Below are 16,228 nucleotides of genomic sequence, written 5' to 3' on the forward strand. Positions count from 1 at the left end.
CCCAGAGACAGCCCAGAGCACGCGATTTCTGTTGGTTGGTTAATTTCCAAGAAAGGAGCTGGGCCACGCATGCCCAGTTTCTCCTAACACACTCACCAGTTATACTGACTGAGGGGAGAGAGGGAAGCCCAGCATATGATATAATGAAGCTCCTCCCACATGGAAAAGGGGCTTCCCAGGAGGCACTAGTGGTAAAGAACCCGTCTGCCAAAGCAGGAGACGCGGATTCAATCCCTGGGTCAGGAAGATCCCCTGAAGACGAGCATAGCAACTCACTCCAGTATTCTTGCCTGGAGAATCCTATAGACAGAGGTGCCTGGCGGTCCATAGGGTGCAGTCCATAGTGTCCCAAAGAGTTGGATATGACTGAAGCGACTTAACATGCACAAACATGGGGGAAAAAAACTGTCAGAAATGGAGGGAAAAGCATTCCCTTTACAAACTAATTTGCCCATGTTTCCTACTGTTTCAGAGACAATTATTAAATTTGGAGAGACCAAATTCAGCGTCAGTGAACCCAAAGAACCAGGACAGTCAGTGATTATAAAAATTCCAGTGATTCGCCAAGGAGACACTTCAAAAGTTTCCATCGTGAGAGTTCACACCAAGGATGGCTCAGCCACTTCTGGAGAGGACTATCACCCTGTGTCGGAAGGTATGGGGGCTCTCAGGGTGTGTCCGGATGAGTTGTGCTCACGCTGTTTTGGTGCTGGTATCCTTGAGAAAAATAAGAGAAATATCCATTTACCTGAAATACAAATGTACATACTCCTTTAAGTTAACTTCCTTCAGAAAAACAAAGTCAATGGAATTTATTTCCAGGCATTTCCTTTTTGATTTACAGAGTATATGTCTTAGGATTTAAGGAAATTTTGAGTAAAGTTGCTGGATGTTTTGAGCCTACTTTCATTTTCAACAATCTTTACCTTCATTATGGTCATTTGATACTAAATAATAACTTTCCTGAATATCTGTTATGTGGAAAATGTATATCATAGCCGAGAAGATAGTCTTTTTTAGTTTATAGAATACCAACAATCCAAAACGTCAAGCTTGAAAATTTTGTGTTAATGGAAGGCAGTGAAAAGGGGAACAGATGACCAACTATAGAGACCATGACTTCTCTGGGCTTCAGGAGCTTGGTATAAATACATTTCATCCATCCCTTTTCTTCTTCAAACTTTTGGGTCATTTCACCATTTACTTTTAGAAGTATAAAACAAATCCATTATTCTCTCTCTCTCTCTCTGGATTATTTACTGGCAAAATAGACATAAAATGATGTCCAAAATTAAGTTTATGAATTATTTGTAGTTAGTTGTCCTTATCCACTTTGTTTCTAGTTTTCTACCTGCCACAGCCAACAGTTTTTGGTGATCATAGACTACAGGCATTCATCTTGGTCTGCTAACTTCAGAACAGTTTAGAAAGTGGCTAGTAGTTACTATCGGTCATCAACTGAGTTAATGAGACAGTAGGAAAAAATAGCATCTTCTACAAAGGAGCATGTATTTTCTTTGTATATATGGTAAAAGTTTGATGAACTGCTATAGAGCTTCAAAGTTATCCTCATATTATTTCCTATGTAAAGAATGATAATCTATTTGAAATAAATCACATAAAACTGAAGAGGAGAGGAAAAAACTGATCAGCTATGAAATTATAAAATCTGAAATAAGTATTTCTAACATAAGCATGTTTTACATGAAGGAAGCATCTTCCAAGTATGTACAATATGACCTTTAACATAAAATATTTTTCTTAGAAATAAAATAGTTCTTTTTGCTAAAACAAAAACAAAATCATATGTATATAGTAAATTGACAAATGAAGTCAGAGAAAACAAAATGTTAAATCACCCTGTGTCTCTTTTGTCCTGTAAATATTAGCATGCCATTTATAAATGTTTATAATAAAGATTTAATCTTTCCTGAAACATAACATCTTCTTATGGACCAAATTGTGGTCAGTCCTTTACAATAAACAAAAAATTACACATAGAATAAACGTTGGAATATTTCTGTGTTACAAATGTCTGGGGACTTTTCTCTCAGTCCAGTGATTAAGACTGCCTTCCAATGCAAGAAGTTCAGGTTCAATCTCTGATCAGGGAGCTAAGATTCCACATGCCTTTTTGCCAAAAAACCAGTACATCACAGATGCAATATTATAACAAATTCAATAAAGATTTTTAAAATGTTCCACATTAAAAAAAACTAAAAAAAATGACTAAAGCGGCAGATAAAGACTATAAAGTGATTGAAGAAAGAGCTATCATTTAGCACGTATATGTAAGAAGACAGTAATTTAAGCATTTAAAATAAATACTTAAGGTTTCGACTTCTTAGAAACTGGGCTTGTATAATTCACAGCACTGCAGCACTCAGATGCTTGTAAGGCTAAGACAAGCAATGAAAATGAGTAGACCAAGGAGGCTGTGAGGGAAAGATGGAATAATGGACATCTTCAACCAGAAAGTCCACTCCCTACTGAGCAAAACTTGTATGGTCATAGCCAGATGACAGTGCGCAGTCAGAAAAGTGCAAAAGATATGAAAAATCTGTATTTTCCTTTGAAATCCCCGGATATTGAAGGATTGGAAACTTAACTTTCCATTGCAACATCACCACAGGTCAGGCCAAACAAATTGGTGACCCGGAAGTGATCAGCTATTTTCACCCTCTGGAACAAGAAGCATAAACCCTCCAGGGGTGGGAGAAATATAAGACGGATGGACTCAAATTACAGGCTAAGGCCAACGTGAGAAATGGCTGTACCGAGAAACAGAACTAATTTGAAAGATGAGTCTGGCTTACTAACACAATTTTAAAGAAAAAAATCTTTTTCATAATTGATGGAAGTAGGCAAAGAAAGATACATTAAAGACAATTTTTATCTGTTACATTTTAAAGGACTTCTTAATTTAGAAATACAATGATCAAATACTGCAGCATCTGTTATCTTCTCAGACTGGAATGATTATGCATTATATTCTTTATTTTCTCTCCTGAACCAGTTTCTTAAAAGGCATTGTACAGCCCGCAAAGTTGTTTATCCAAGTTTGGTCAGCTGCTTATTCATGAGTTCAATAAAATCAATTAATTTTTAATATCTTGAGAATTTTAGATTAAATGATTAAAAAGGGATTATCATGATGGGTTTAATTTTCATAACAATAAAGGAATTATTTTTAGTGAGGAGGAACAGGGTGAGAGCAAAAACACCATTAACACTTTTGTTAATAAAATTTTCTGCATTTCTAAGATTAACATCAACAACCAAAAGAAGTCTTTTTAAAATATAATTTGACATGATGTTAAAAATTGCAACCGTTTTATGTCCAGCTTTTCTAGATACATACATAATGAAAATACTATTCACACTCAGTAATACCTGTGTGATCATATATTTGACACACATCCTATTGGTCTGGAAATTCTGGGAAATGAGAGGTGAGTTTGTCTGGTTGTTCCAGTATTAGGATTATGAATTGCCTATTCCATCACTCTGCATTTTTTCAAACTGCGGATCAAAAAAATCAATTTAGTAGCTTATGATTAGAGTTTTCTTCTGGATAAAATGGAATGGAAAAATATTAGCATGCAATGCATATAGTGAGACTAGATGATGTTTTAAAAACTTTATTCATTTTATTCACACCCACATGTGCACACAAACATATGTGAGTATCTTTACATAGTCTAAGTATACCGGGCCACAATATAAAATGTATTTCTCATTGTGGGTCATTGTCAAAGGTTACCAGAAACTTCTCATATTCCTATGTAAAGGATTTAAACCTGTGATTTTGCATTTGTAGAAATTGAGTTTAAGGAGGGAGAAACCCAGCACATTGTGGAAATTGAAGTAATATTCGATGGCGTAAGAGAGATGAGAGAGGCCTTCACTGTCCACCTAAAACCTGATGAAAATATGATAGCAGAGACACAGGTAAGTAATCAGATATGGATATAAAGTCATGGCCAGCATTTTATCAGGGAAAATGCGTGTAACCATCCCAAGTATACAGCTAAGTCATGGACTTCAGACTTGTATAAAGAAGATGCACATAATCTCTTTTCACCTCCTAAATAAATGTTGCTTCCATTGGGAAATAAGAATGAAGAAATTCCTAAATTCCCTGGTGGTTCAATGGTTAGGACTGTATGCGTTTACCGCCAAGGACCTGCGTTCAATCCCTGGTCAGAGAACTAAGATCCTATAAGACAAGTGACACGGCCAAAAAAAAAAAAAAAAGATTCCTGTCTCTTGAAAAATCATGTGTGTAGTAAGTCTCTGAGGCCCACAGCAGGCCAGTTTATCCTTCCCATTTCAGTCAATAATGATTGAATCTGGGATTAACCTTTGTGCTTTGTAGTCTCAGCACAAAGATGAGGTTATTAGTTTCGTGCCACAACTCAGTAAAACACACATTTTTAACCCATGAAACAATTTTCTAACCCTCAAAATTCCTACCTGTTCATCATAACTATTAACGTGATGTCCAGAGGCTCAAAGACTCAAATGTTATGGTCCTAACAATTCTTTTCTGTTTTCATTTAATTTTATATTGTGTATCATCGACCAGATTTTCTTTAAGATAAACATAATTTCCATAGAATTTTGGCCTTTAAACCTAAGTTTTAAAACTAAAGGATTTTTAAATCTTTATTTTATATTGGAGAATAGTTGATTAACAATGCTGTGTGAGTTCCACGTTTACAGCAAAGTGATTCAGTTGTGCATATAGGTGTATGTGTTCTTTTTCAAGTTCTTTACCCATTTAAGTTATTACAGAATATTGAGCAAAGTTCCCTGTGCTATACAGTAGGTCTTTATTGTTTATCTATTTTAAATATAGCAGTTGGTACATGTCAGCCCCAAACTCCCATTCTATCGCTCCCCACCACCCTTCCCCCCCTAGTAACCATAAATTCATTCTCTAAATCTGTGAATCTGTTTCTGTTTTGTAAATAGGTTCATTTGTATCATTTTTTTAAGATTTTGCATATAAGTAATATCGTAAGATTTATGAAACTGACCAATGTTTATATTATCTGTGCTTACATTTATTCTATTTCTTTTGTATATTAGTGATTTCACTATTAGTATGAGATATTTTTCCCTAAAGTACAGGTATTTTTAATATTTTATAATTTTTGCTACTTGGCTTTTTTTTCAAGTCATAGTTAAAATTCAAGAAGTAGGAACAGCAAATCTTTTTCAAATATAAGTCTTGATCACCTAAGAAATGAGTCTTTAATTTTTATGGAGCTTTGTATTAACCTCTCCTGAGTAAGAGGAACAGAGATTCACTCAAATGACTTTAAGTGATCAAAGCCTCTTTTAAGGGGACACTGGTAAGTATAGGCTTAGAAACTGTGAGGTGTCATCAGATATTGGAAGATGGTTCAGGAGCTACGGCAAATTTATCAGCAAGGTGTTCTTATCACCCTACCAGCAGTAGATATTCACAGGACCCTCTTCTGTCTGCGGCCCAGCTTCTTCCTCTGCCTTTGTTTCACGCTGTGCTTCTGCTCGTCTAAAGCTTCACTTTGCACTGCCATCCACTTCAGCAGGATCCACAGTATCACGTGACCCCTAGAATCTACCTTCTCCCAGGGTGTCTTCCAGCTTTCCTCCCACTATTAATTAATTGACTTTGTCATCGTCTTCCACTTTACAACCCCAATACTTTAAACCAAGTTAGATTTAGCTAGTATCATTACCATTTGGAGAAAAAATTACAACCACATACTTTGTGGACCACTGGCCAACAGACTGCCCTGGGCTCAGGTTCCCTCCCTTGTACATGCTAGGGTCATTAGAAACGAACCACATAGGGCCTGTCACACTGCAGGGTGTGACAGTTGCTATTATATTGAAACCATGTACTTGCCAAGTATTGTACGTTCTGCACAGTAGAAGCATCAGGAGTCTGATATTTCAATAATCATGGATAACTATCTTTTCCTTCAAGGCGACCAAAGCCATTGTGTATATAGAAGAAACAAACAGCGTGGCCGATGCCACTTTTCCTTCTGTCCCTCAAGTTGTGTCCTTGCTGATGTACGATGACCCTTCCAGGGCCAAAGAGAGTGCTGGGCCTGTGTCTGGTTATCCTGTCATCTGTATCACAGTGAGTAGGAAATGGAGGAAAATTGTGAAATAGTTAAAATAGTTATGAACATTAACCAAGGTTGCATGGGCTTTGCCATGATGAGATAAAAGTGGGAAAATGCTGCAGGATTTACTCTTTGGTCTTTGGAGAGGAAAATATTACTCAAGTGAAGCTCCTGTTGGTCTCCCTTCATCCAACAAAGGTTTACTAACTGATGTGCCCATAGTGTGTATCTCATATTATCTCAGCATCTGTCACTAAGAGAAAAATTAGTAAGATATAAACTTTGTGCTCGAGGAATTTAAAAAATAAGGAAGAGGAGAATATGTAAGAATCCGTCACTCTATTCTAAGGCACGATGAGCATTATCATGATGGAAACCAGGAGACAGAACAGCAGCTCCACCTGTGAGGGAAGGTTTGGGATGGTCTGATGGGGTGCCACTAGTTTGAGTCACATAAGGAAACATCATTCCAGAATAAAGTGGTTGCATTGCAAATGGCATATTATCATTACTTTTTTTTAGTTACCCTCTCTTTGCTATAAATTGTATGCACCTTGTGAGCAAATATTAGGACACATTTACTTATTTTATATTGCTTTACAATGTTGTGTTAGTTTCTGCTGTACAACAAAGTGAATCAGCTATACGTCTGTATACATACATCTCCTCTCTCTCGTGCCTCCCCCCCACCTCTCTAAGTCATCACAGAGCTCTGAGCTGAGCTCCCTGCACTCTACAGCAGCTTCCCACTAGCCATCTATTTTATACATGGTAGTGTATGTACTGGGCTTCCCTGGTGCCTGAGACAGTAAAGAATTTGCCTGCAATGCAGGAGATATGGGTTTGATCCCTGGATTGGGAAGATGTCCTGGAGAAGGAAATGGAAACCCACTCCAGTATTCTTGCCTAGAGAATCCCATAGACAGAGGAGCCTGGCGGGCTACAGTCCACGGGGTCACAAAGAGTCAGACACGACTGAGCGACTAGCACACGCAGTGTATGTGTATCAGTGCTACTCTCCCAATTCGTCCGACCCTTCCTTCCTCTACTTATTTTTATATCGCAATATCCCTGGTATAATGACCTATATATAATAGGTATACAGTAAGTGTGTGTTGGATTATCAAGGCAAGAAATGATTATGTGGTACAAGTAATAGAAGTCTTGAAATGTATTAAGGAACGTGGACTTCATTTGTTGGGTAGCAGGGAGCTCTTGGGAGAAGGCAGTGGCACCCCACTCCAGTACTCTTGCCTGGAAAATCCCATGGACGGAGGAGCCTGGTAGGCTGCAGTCCATGGGTCGCACAGAGTCGGACACGGCTGAGCGACTTAGCAGCAGCAGCAGCAGCAGGGAGCTCTTGCCCAGAAGAACGACATGAGCAGAGGGGTTGTATTGAAGTGTTACCGTGGCAGCAATGGTCCCCTGACTAGAAAGGCTCTGAATTAGACAGAAAGGTGATGCTGGGAATGGGAAGAAGGGACCAACTTACTAGACAGTGCACAGAAAGAATCAACCAAGGTCACTGACCCACTGGACATGGGGGACAAACTAAAAAGGGGAAAGTGAGGGAGAGAAAGAACAGGGATGATCCGACAGCTCTAAGGATGCGAGAGATGATGAAATGAGTCTCGCTTTTACTCAAGTTATCAAGTTAAAGGTGGAAAAGCCCCATAAGCTGTTTGAAATGTAAGATCAGAGTTCCTGAAAGCCTGAAAGTTGCGTGAATAGCATTGTTGACTTAGGGGGAAAAAAAAGTAGCACCGAAGATACTAAAGTAGAGAGAATTTAAGAGGAATAATTTCTACCTTGTTCTATCCTGTGGCCCTAACAGTTATTTGTTTCCCATAGGCTTGCAACCCTAAATATTCAGACTACGAAAAAACAGGCTCTATTTGTGCAAGTGAGAACATAAATGATACTTTAACCCGGTACCGATGGCTGATCAGCGCCCCCGCCAGCCCCGACGGCGTGACCAGCCCCATGAGAGAAGTGGACTTTGACACCTTTTTCACTTCGTCCAAGATGATCACTTTAGACTCCATATACTTCCAGCCTGGCTCCAGAGTGCAGTGTGCAGCTCGGGCTGTGAATGCTGACGGCAGTGAAGGCTTGGAGCTGATGAGTCCTATTGTGACCATCGGCAGAGAAGAAGGTAGTACATGGCAGTCTTCACATCATGTTCGCTGGAATACTGAGAAATGTTATATATGTCTAATTTCTAGTTATTCATTCCTCCAAATGCCCCATGTATTCTGTGATACATTGATAATTTTAAATGATAAAGTGAAAGTGTTAGTCACTCAGTCCGACTCTTTGCAACCCTATGGACTGTAGCCCACTAGGTTCCTCTGTCCATGGGATTTTCCAAGCAAGAATACTAGAGAAGGTTACCATTCCCTTCTCCAGGGGATCTTCCCAACCCGGGAATCGAACCCTGGTTTCCTGCATTGCAGGAGGATACTTTACCATCTGAGCCACTGCTGCTCTTAAAATGATAGGTATTTTAAAATGATAAATCTATCTTCACAAAAATAGTCATTAGAAAACAAATATATACTCATTGTTCATTTTTCAATCACTGCATAAATGTCACAATTTTGCTGGAATATGAAAAATAAGGCAGGATTCCTGCCCTCCCAGAGTTCACACTCAGGTTGAAGACAGACACATTTTAGTCTGGCCAGGGCACAGAAATGCAAAAGTCATCGTGATGAGTTCTAATCTGAATGGATCATGAAAGGTTTCATCAAAGAGGAGATGCTTAAGCTGAATCTTGAAAACAGGAGTGGGGGAAAGGCATGAGCAATGACTCATAGATGCATGAGGAAACCTAGAGTATTCTGGGAACTGCAAGCAGAGAAATAAGGCAGCATGTTGGGGAGAGGAGGGGCGATCCGATGAAGCAGATGGTACACGCAGGTCGGATCAGGGCAGGGTGGCTCATGTGAAGGTGTGAAGCCAGGGCACTCCCAGCTGGTTGTTGGATGAGCAGGAGCTTGCTGGGGCAGGAGGGGAAGGACAGTCCAAGAACAGAGGTATGTGAGAGTGTCTATACTTTATTATTCCAAGGGAGGTAATAAGGGAAGTACATACTGTAAGAAACCATATATAGAGAGAAAACTATATATGTTGGTCTCTTAAGACTCTGATTCTAGTTTTTGTTTCTAAAATGAGTACATTTTTAGCTTTATTATAAATAATGTGTATTTTATGACTAGTCTTAAGTATTTAGTTCTAGGATAACAATCTCATTCATTTAATTAAGTCACAGTTACTTCTTCCCTGTTGTTTCTCAGTCATTTTTACTATGTCTGTTTATATTAAAATGATCTTGTGAATTTGACTGCAACTGATGATGAGGCAGGACTGGAGCCCAGACACAGTGGAGGTGGGAAATAGATGTGGCTGGAGACAACATTGAAAAGACAGGAAATCCACTTTATAAACTAACCCTCTACTTTGCAGAATTTTTAACCTAGAGTTTTAAAATAACTCTTTTTATAAGATTCTATTTCTAAAAATTCCATTTGTATACAACTCCTCAGAAGTATGTTTGTTGCAGCAAGAAAGGTTATATGGACCATCTCCCACCCTTATATATTCAGGGTCAATATGTATTGATAAACTATGTAGCAAACACGTTCTTTTATCAGGATTAAAATGTATGATTTTTAAGTTTTAAAACCAAAGTATTGTGTTGGTGCCAAAAAAAATAAATGACTTACAATGAATCACCCTTAATTAATAAAATAAACATGCCTGATGCTAGGGCCTGATTCTGATTTTGTTGACATTCTCATAAATACCTTTTGAACTGTGGTGTTGGAGAAGAGAGTCTGTTGGACTGCAAGGAGATCAAACCAGTTAAACCTAAAGGAAATCAACCCTGAATACTCATTGGAAGGACTGGTGCTGAAGCTGAAGCTCCGGTACTTTGGCCACATGATGCAAAGAGCTGACTCACTGGAAAAGAATCTGATGCTAGGAAAGATTGAGCGCAGAAGAAGGGGATGACAGAGGATGAGATGGTTGGATGGCATCACCGACTCGATGGACATGAGTTTGAGTAAGCTCCAGGAGATGGTGATGGACAGGGACGCCTTGCGTGCTGCAGTCCATGGGGTTGCAAAGTGTCAGACACAACTGAATGACTGAACAACAATAAATACCTGTATATTTCCTCTGTTTTCTCCAAACAGAAATTATATGTTGCCTAAGTCTCTAATGATATTAAAATGAAGACATTACTGTGCTCTTAAAGCAAACATTGGAGAAAGATTTTCATGTCAAAATTCTTGATAGATAGAAAATAAATTATAATTTATAATACACATACTGTAAGAAATCCCATATATAGAGAGAACTATATATTTTGGTAGTTGTAAGATTCTCTGATTCTAGTTTTTGTCTCTAAAATGAGTATATTTTTAGCTTTATTATAAATAATGTAATTTTATGACTAGTCATAAATATTTAATTCTAGGGTAACAATCTCATTCATTTAGTTACACTACACTTACCTTCTTTATAGATAGCCCAACTCTCATATCTTACATGACTACTGGAAAAATCATAGCTTCGACTAGCCAGACCTTTGACTAGTTATACTATAAAGAAAGCTGAGTACCAAAGAATTGATGCTTTTGAACTGTGTGATGGAGAAGACTCTTGAGAGTCCGTTGGACCGCAAGGAGATCCATCCTAAAGAAAATCAGACCTGAATATTCATTGGAAGGACTGATGCTAAAGCTGAAACTCCAATACTTTGGCCACCTGATACAAAGACCTGACTCACTGAAAAAGACCCCGATGCTGGCAAAGACTGAAGGCAGGAGAAGGGGATGACAGAGGATGAGATGGTTTGATGGCATCACCAACTCGATGGACATGAGTTTGAGCAAACTCTGAGAGTTGGTGATGGACAGGGAAGCCTGACGTGCCGCAGTTCATGGGGTTGCAGAGTCGGACACAACTGAGCGACTGAACTGACACTTACTTTTCTCCTGTTGTTTTCCAGTCATTTTTACTGTATCTGTTTATATTAAAATGATCTTGTGAATATGACCATAACCGATGATGTGCAGCACATGTTAAATCACATTGAACAATAACTATTATTTCTCAAACTTTAGAAGATACTCCCAGTCTTAAGAAGCAGCCACTGTCTGCTGGAATTACTTCTCACACCATGGTCTTTTGATTCCTCATAGTATCTACTCTCAGCAATGCCTTGGTCCACAGAGAATTTTAAAGTATATAGAAAAATAATAGTGCCTATTAAAAATGTCTATACTTTAGGTGTCAACCGTTATCTTCTTCTAGCATAAGTGTCTTCATTGTGCTTTAGGTCTTTGCCAGCCCCGAGTGCCAGGGATAGTGGGAGCAGAGCCCTTCTCAGCTAAACTGCGCTACACGGGCCCCGAGGACTCAGAGTACACGAACCTCATCAAGCTCACCGTCACGATGCCCCACATAGACGGTAGGTGACTTGGGTAAGCAAAGCCGTGGAGACCGTTTGGGCTTCTCTTTACCTGGTTTATTTTACTGAATACGGGCAGAGCTCATTTCATTGCACTTCGCAGATACTGCGGTTTCTACAAGTTGAAGGTGGGCGGCAGCCCTGCTTCCAGCAATCTGTTGGCACCATTTTCCCAACAGCATCTGCTTGCTTCACATCTCTGTGCCGCATTTTGGCAATTCTCAATATTTCACACCCTCCGCCAGCAAAAAAGATTTTGATTCACTGAAGGCTCAGGTGGTGGTTAGCATTTTTCAACAATAAAATATTTTTCAGTGAAGGTGGGTCCATTGTGTTTTGGACATGACACTGTTACGCACTTTACAGTATAGTTGCACTGGGAAAAAAAAAATCATGGAACTCACTTCATTTTGATATTGACTTTATTGCAGTGATCTAGAACCAAATCTGAGGTATCTCTGAGGTCTACTTGTTTTCTGAATAACAAAGTGTACAATAAATGCTCAGTTTACAGCTTAAGTTTTAAGTCTTGCTTCTTTTGAGTGTTTTTTGCTATCTGTCTGCCCAGTTTTATTTTTTCTGGCTATTTCAGTGTTTAAAACTAGGTAAATGTCATACATGTCACAACACAATGAAACAAAGCTTTGGTTGATGTGCTATCTTTTATGAAGTGGCATAGTATGCCTTCAAAACTCTTAAACTTGGACTTACATTAGAGCACATGGTATCTCAGTCCCTGCCTTCAACATCTATTTGCTTTTTCATAGCAAGAATCTCATAAATCTCTGCCAATATTTATTGCAACAACTAAGACATTTCTTAGGCATTAAAATAAGATAAAAATGCCCCTAACAATAATTTTGTGTTCATTTTCTCTGGATAGGGAAGTGCGGCCAGAATTTCTGAGTCAGTAACTTTATCCACACTCTAGGAACATTTCCCCATGTACAGAAGACATTTTCACATTCTGTTCGTCTTAATTCACTTTATATCTGAAGTATATAAACATTAATTCTATTACTTGGTACATTAGTTATAGTTTAAGTAGCTAATGGCAATATTAGGCAATATTATATATATACATATGTATGTGTATATATATATATATGTATATATATATATATATATATACACATATATGCTGCTGCTGCTGCTAAGTCACTTCAGTCATGTTCGACTCTGTGCAACCCCACAGACGGCAGCCCACGAGGCTCCTCTGTCCCTGGGATTCTGCAGGCAAGAAACCCACTGGAGTGGGTTGCCATTGCCTTCTCCAATGCATGAAAGTGAAAAGTGAAAGTGAAGTCACTCAGTCGTGTCCGACTCTTAGTGACCCCATGGACTGTAGCCCACCAGGCTCTTCCACCCATGGGACTGGAGCCTGGCAGGCTATAGTCCATGGCATTGAAAAGGAGTCAGACACGACTTGGAGACTTAACAACAACAAACATATACATATGTATATGTATAAGGTAGAATTTATATATAAGATAGAATTTACCTGCCTCATAAAAAAAGGACATCGTTTTGCCTTGTCTGCTTGTTGCATACCCAGATTTGTGCTATATGGACAGGAATCTGCCCCTCCTTATTTCATAATGTAATGTTGGGTCCATGTTTGACCACCCTACCTTTAGACCCATGTGAGCTCTCACCACGTGAGAGGTGTGACTCAGACTTGCAGAGAGCGGAGGAGACCATCAGGGAAGGGCAGACCTATAATAGTCCTTCCTAATAGAAAGACTGGTCCCTCATGCATCTCCTAGAGCTTGACTTAGCATTTTCTAAGACAGTCAATGCTCATAGCTCTACAGAAGCTGACGAGTCCTTTCGTGGGACCAGCATTTTGCTCTGGGAGAATCTAAGACGGAGAGGTAGAAACGGGTCTAGGAGAAAACCTCTTCTTCTAGCCCTTTTTGCTGCATTGCTTGCCCCAAGGTTCAACAAACTAGATCCGATGGGCTGAATCTAACCTGCTGCCTGTTTTTGTGTGGTCTGAAAGCTAAGAATGCTTTTTACATTTTTAAATGTTTGGAAGAAACCAAAAGAACATTTCGTGATACATGAAAATTATTTAAAATTATAATCCCTAATAAAGTCTTCTTGCACAGAGTTGTGTGAACTCCTTTGCAAACCATCTTATGGCAATCTTGGCTCTGAAATGGCAACTCTAAACATTTGCGGCAGATCCTTATGGCTCACAAATCCTAAAATAGTTACGATTTGGGTCTCTATAGAAGAAGTTGGGCAATTCTATCCAATACTGTACGGTGGTAGTTTTCAAAATTTTTGGTCTGAGGGCACACTCAAAATTATTTATAGCCACAAAGACCTTTCATTTTTGTGGGTTATAGCCTTAAATACTAACTGTATTTAAAATTAAAATTGAAGAATTGTTAAATACTTGATTAATGTTAAAAAATAGCAAGAAATCCGTTACATGTTAACATGAAAAATATACTTTTAAGAAAAAGAGCTATACTTTATAAAGCAAAACAAAAGAATGGCATTGTTTCACAGTTTTAAAAATATCTTTAGTGTCTGGATTAATAAAAGACAGCTGGATTCTTATATCTACTTCTACATTCAATCTATTACGATATATGATTTAGTTTAGAATGGAAAAATCCGTTGTACACTACTGAGAAAATAAGCATGGAGAAGTCAAATAATACCTTAAAGTCATGAAAAGAGCACTAGTGTTACAGATTTCCTGAAAAATTCTCAGGATCCTCAGGGGTCCTAAACACCACTTTAATAATCACTGAAAAAGAAAGTGAAAGTGTCTCTTAGTGGTGTCTGACTCTTTGTGACTGTATCCCTCCAGTCTCCTCTGTCCTTGGGAATTTCCAAGCAAGAATACCAGAGTGAGTTTCCATTCCCTTCTCCAGGGGATCTTCCCAACCCAGGGATCGAACCCTGGTTTCCTGCATTGCAGGCAATTCTTTAACATCTGAGCCATCACTGCTGACTTATCTTTTCAAGAGATAAGAGATTATAAAGGAAGTGTTCAAAGCCCTTTGCTGTTGGTGAAAACATAACAGTGATTATCCCAATTCCTTGTAGGCATGCTCCCTGTAATCTCTACCAAAGAGCTTTCCAACTTTGAACTCACTCTCAGCCCTGATGGCACCCGTGTTGGAAACCACAAGTGCTCCAACCTCTTGGATTACACCGAAGTAAAGACCCACCACGGTTTCTTGACTGATGCTACTAAAAATCCAGAAATAATTGGAGAGACTTATCCTTACCAGTACAGCTCATCTATCAGAGGTTCCAATACCTTACGCTTCTACCGAAACCTGAACCTAGAGGCCTGTTTATGGGAGTTTGTTAGCTACTACGACATGTCCGAGCTGCTCACTGACTGTGGAGGGACCATTGGAACCGATGGACAGGTATGGACATTTAACATCTGAGCTTTGGTCACTGCACAAACCGGTTGGACAGAAGTCCCAGCTTCTGTTTTCCATCTCGGTGACGTAGGTTATTGGGCACAAGAAAGAGTCGGTGATTAGCATGAGTTTTATAAAAATCCATATCTATTTCTAGAAACCTATGTCTTTTTTTAAGCAATGCGTCAGTAGCATTATCTTTGGATTGAAAGGACACCGTATAACTATGCTGTAAGCTCCAAATCTACTCTGATATTATAAAACTATAAATACTAATTTCTCTTCAAAGTATACATTTGCATTTTTTGTGTTGTGTTCCAGATGCCTGGGATGTATCATGAACCATCTAAAATAAGGATTTACTCCTCAGAGTCAGTCCAGTTTTTCTCCCCTCTTACTTTCTTCTTTACCTACCGTCTATCTTTCTCTCCTTCTACCTCCATTTTGCCTCCTTTATCTTTCTAGTTTCTCCCCTTTTCTTCCTTATCTGGATCATCACTAACATAGTCCATCACTAACGTAGTCAAAAGTGTTTTCATTTAAAGCTTATTCTACTCTACAATTACTTGTTATTTCTACTCCACAATTACTTATTCCTCTTCATACTACACAGGCAGACATTTACACATAAAAATACACGCACATATACACGGTCCACCCCTCATCACCACCACCATCAGCAGCAAAGTTGTTAAAATGGTGGTGAAGCAAGGTCTTCATTAGCAGTTATAATAGAGAATCTAAAATATATAGGGTGTAGCTTAGATTTGCGGAGAAGGCAATGGCACCCCACTCCAGCACTCTTGCCTGGAAAATCCCATGGACAGAGGAGCCTGGTGGGCTGCAGTCTATGGGGTCGCTAAGAGTCGGACAGGACTGAGCGACTTCCCTTTCACTTTTCACTTTCATGCATTGGAGAAGGAAATGGCAACCCACTCCAGTATTCTTGCCTGGAGAATCCCAGGGACAGGGGAGCCTGGTGGGCTGCCGTCTGTGGGGTCACACAGAGTCAGACACGACTGAAGCGACTTAGCAGCAACAGCAGCAGCAGCTTAAATTTGAAATGAGTATTTGAATTAAAACTCTTGCTCCATCCTACCTGGCCGAACAAAATGTTTATATAAGTAGGCTTATACATTAAACTAGGGCTTCCCAGGTGGCGCTAGTGGTAAAGACCCTGCCTGCTAATGCAGTAGAAGTAAGAGATGCGGGTTCAATCCCTGGGT

At 39.1% G+C, this 16,228-nt stretch overlaps 1 protein-coding gene across 1 annotated transcript in view; it reads left to right on the plus strand.

Moving 5' to 3' along the window:
* Positions 1-16,228, plus strand: part of FREM2 (FRAS1 related extracellular matrix protein 2) — a 155,818-nt gene that overhangs the window by 121,105 nt on the left and 18,485 nt on the right. Inside the window, exons 11-16 of the mRNA XM_018056679.1 lie at positions 473-655; positions 3,821-3,951; positions 5,981-6,139; positions 7,977-8,280; positions 11,476-11,607; positions 14,674-15,005. Of these exons, the coding sequence (XP_017912168.1) occupies positions 473-655; positions 3,821-3,951; positions 5,981-6,139; positions 7,977-8,280; positions 11,476-11,607; positions 14,674-15,005 (1,241 nt within the window). The remainder of the gene's footprint in view (positions 1-472; positions 656-3,820; positions 3,952-5,980; positions 6,140-7,976; positions 8,281-11,475; positions 11,608-14,673; positions 15,006-16,228) is intronic.

The sequence above is a fragment of the Capra hircus genome, chromosome 12, assembly GCF_001704415.2.
Source record: "Capra hircus breed San Clemente chromosome 12, ASM170441v1, whole genome shotgun sequence".
NCBI lineage: Eukaryota > Metazoa > Chordata > Mammalia > Artiodactyla > Bovidae > Capra > Capra hircus.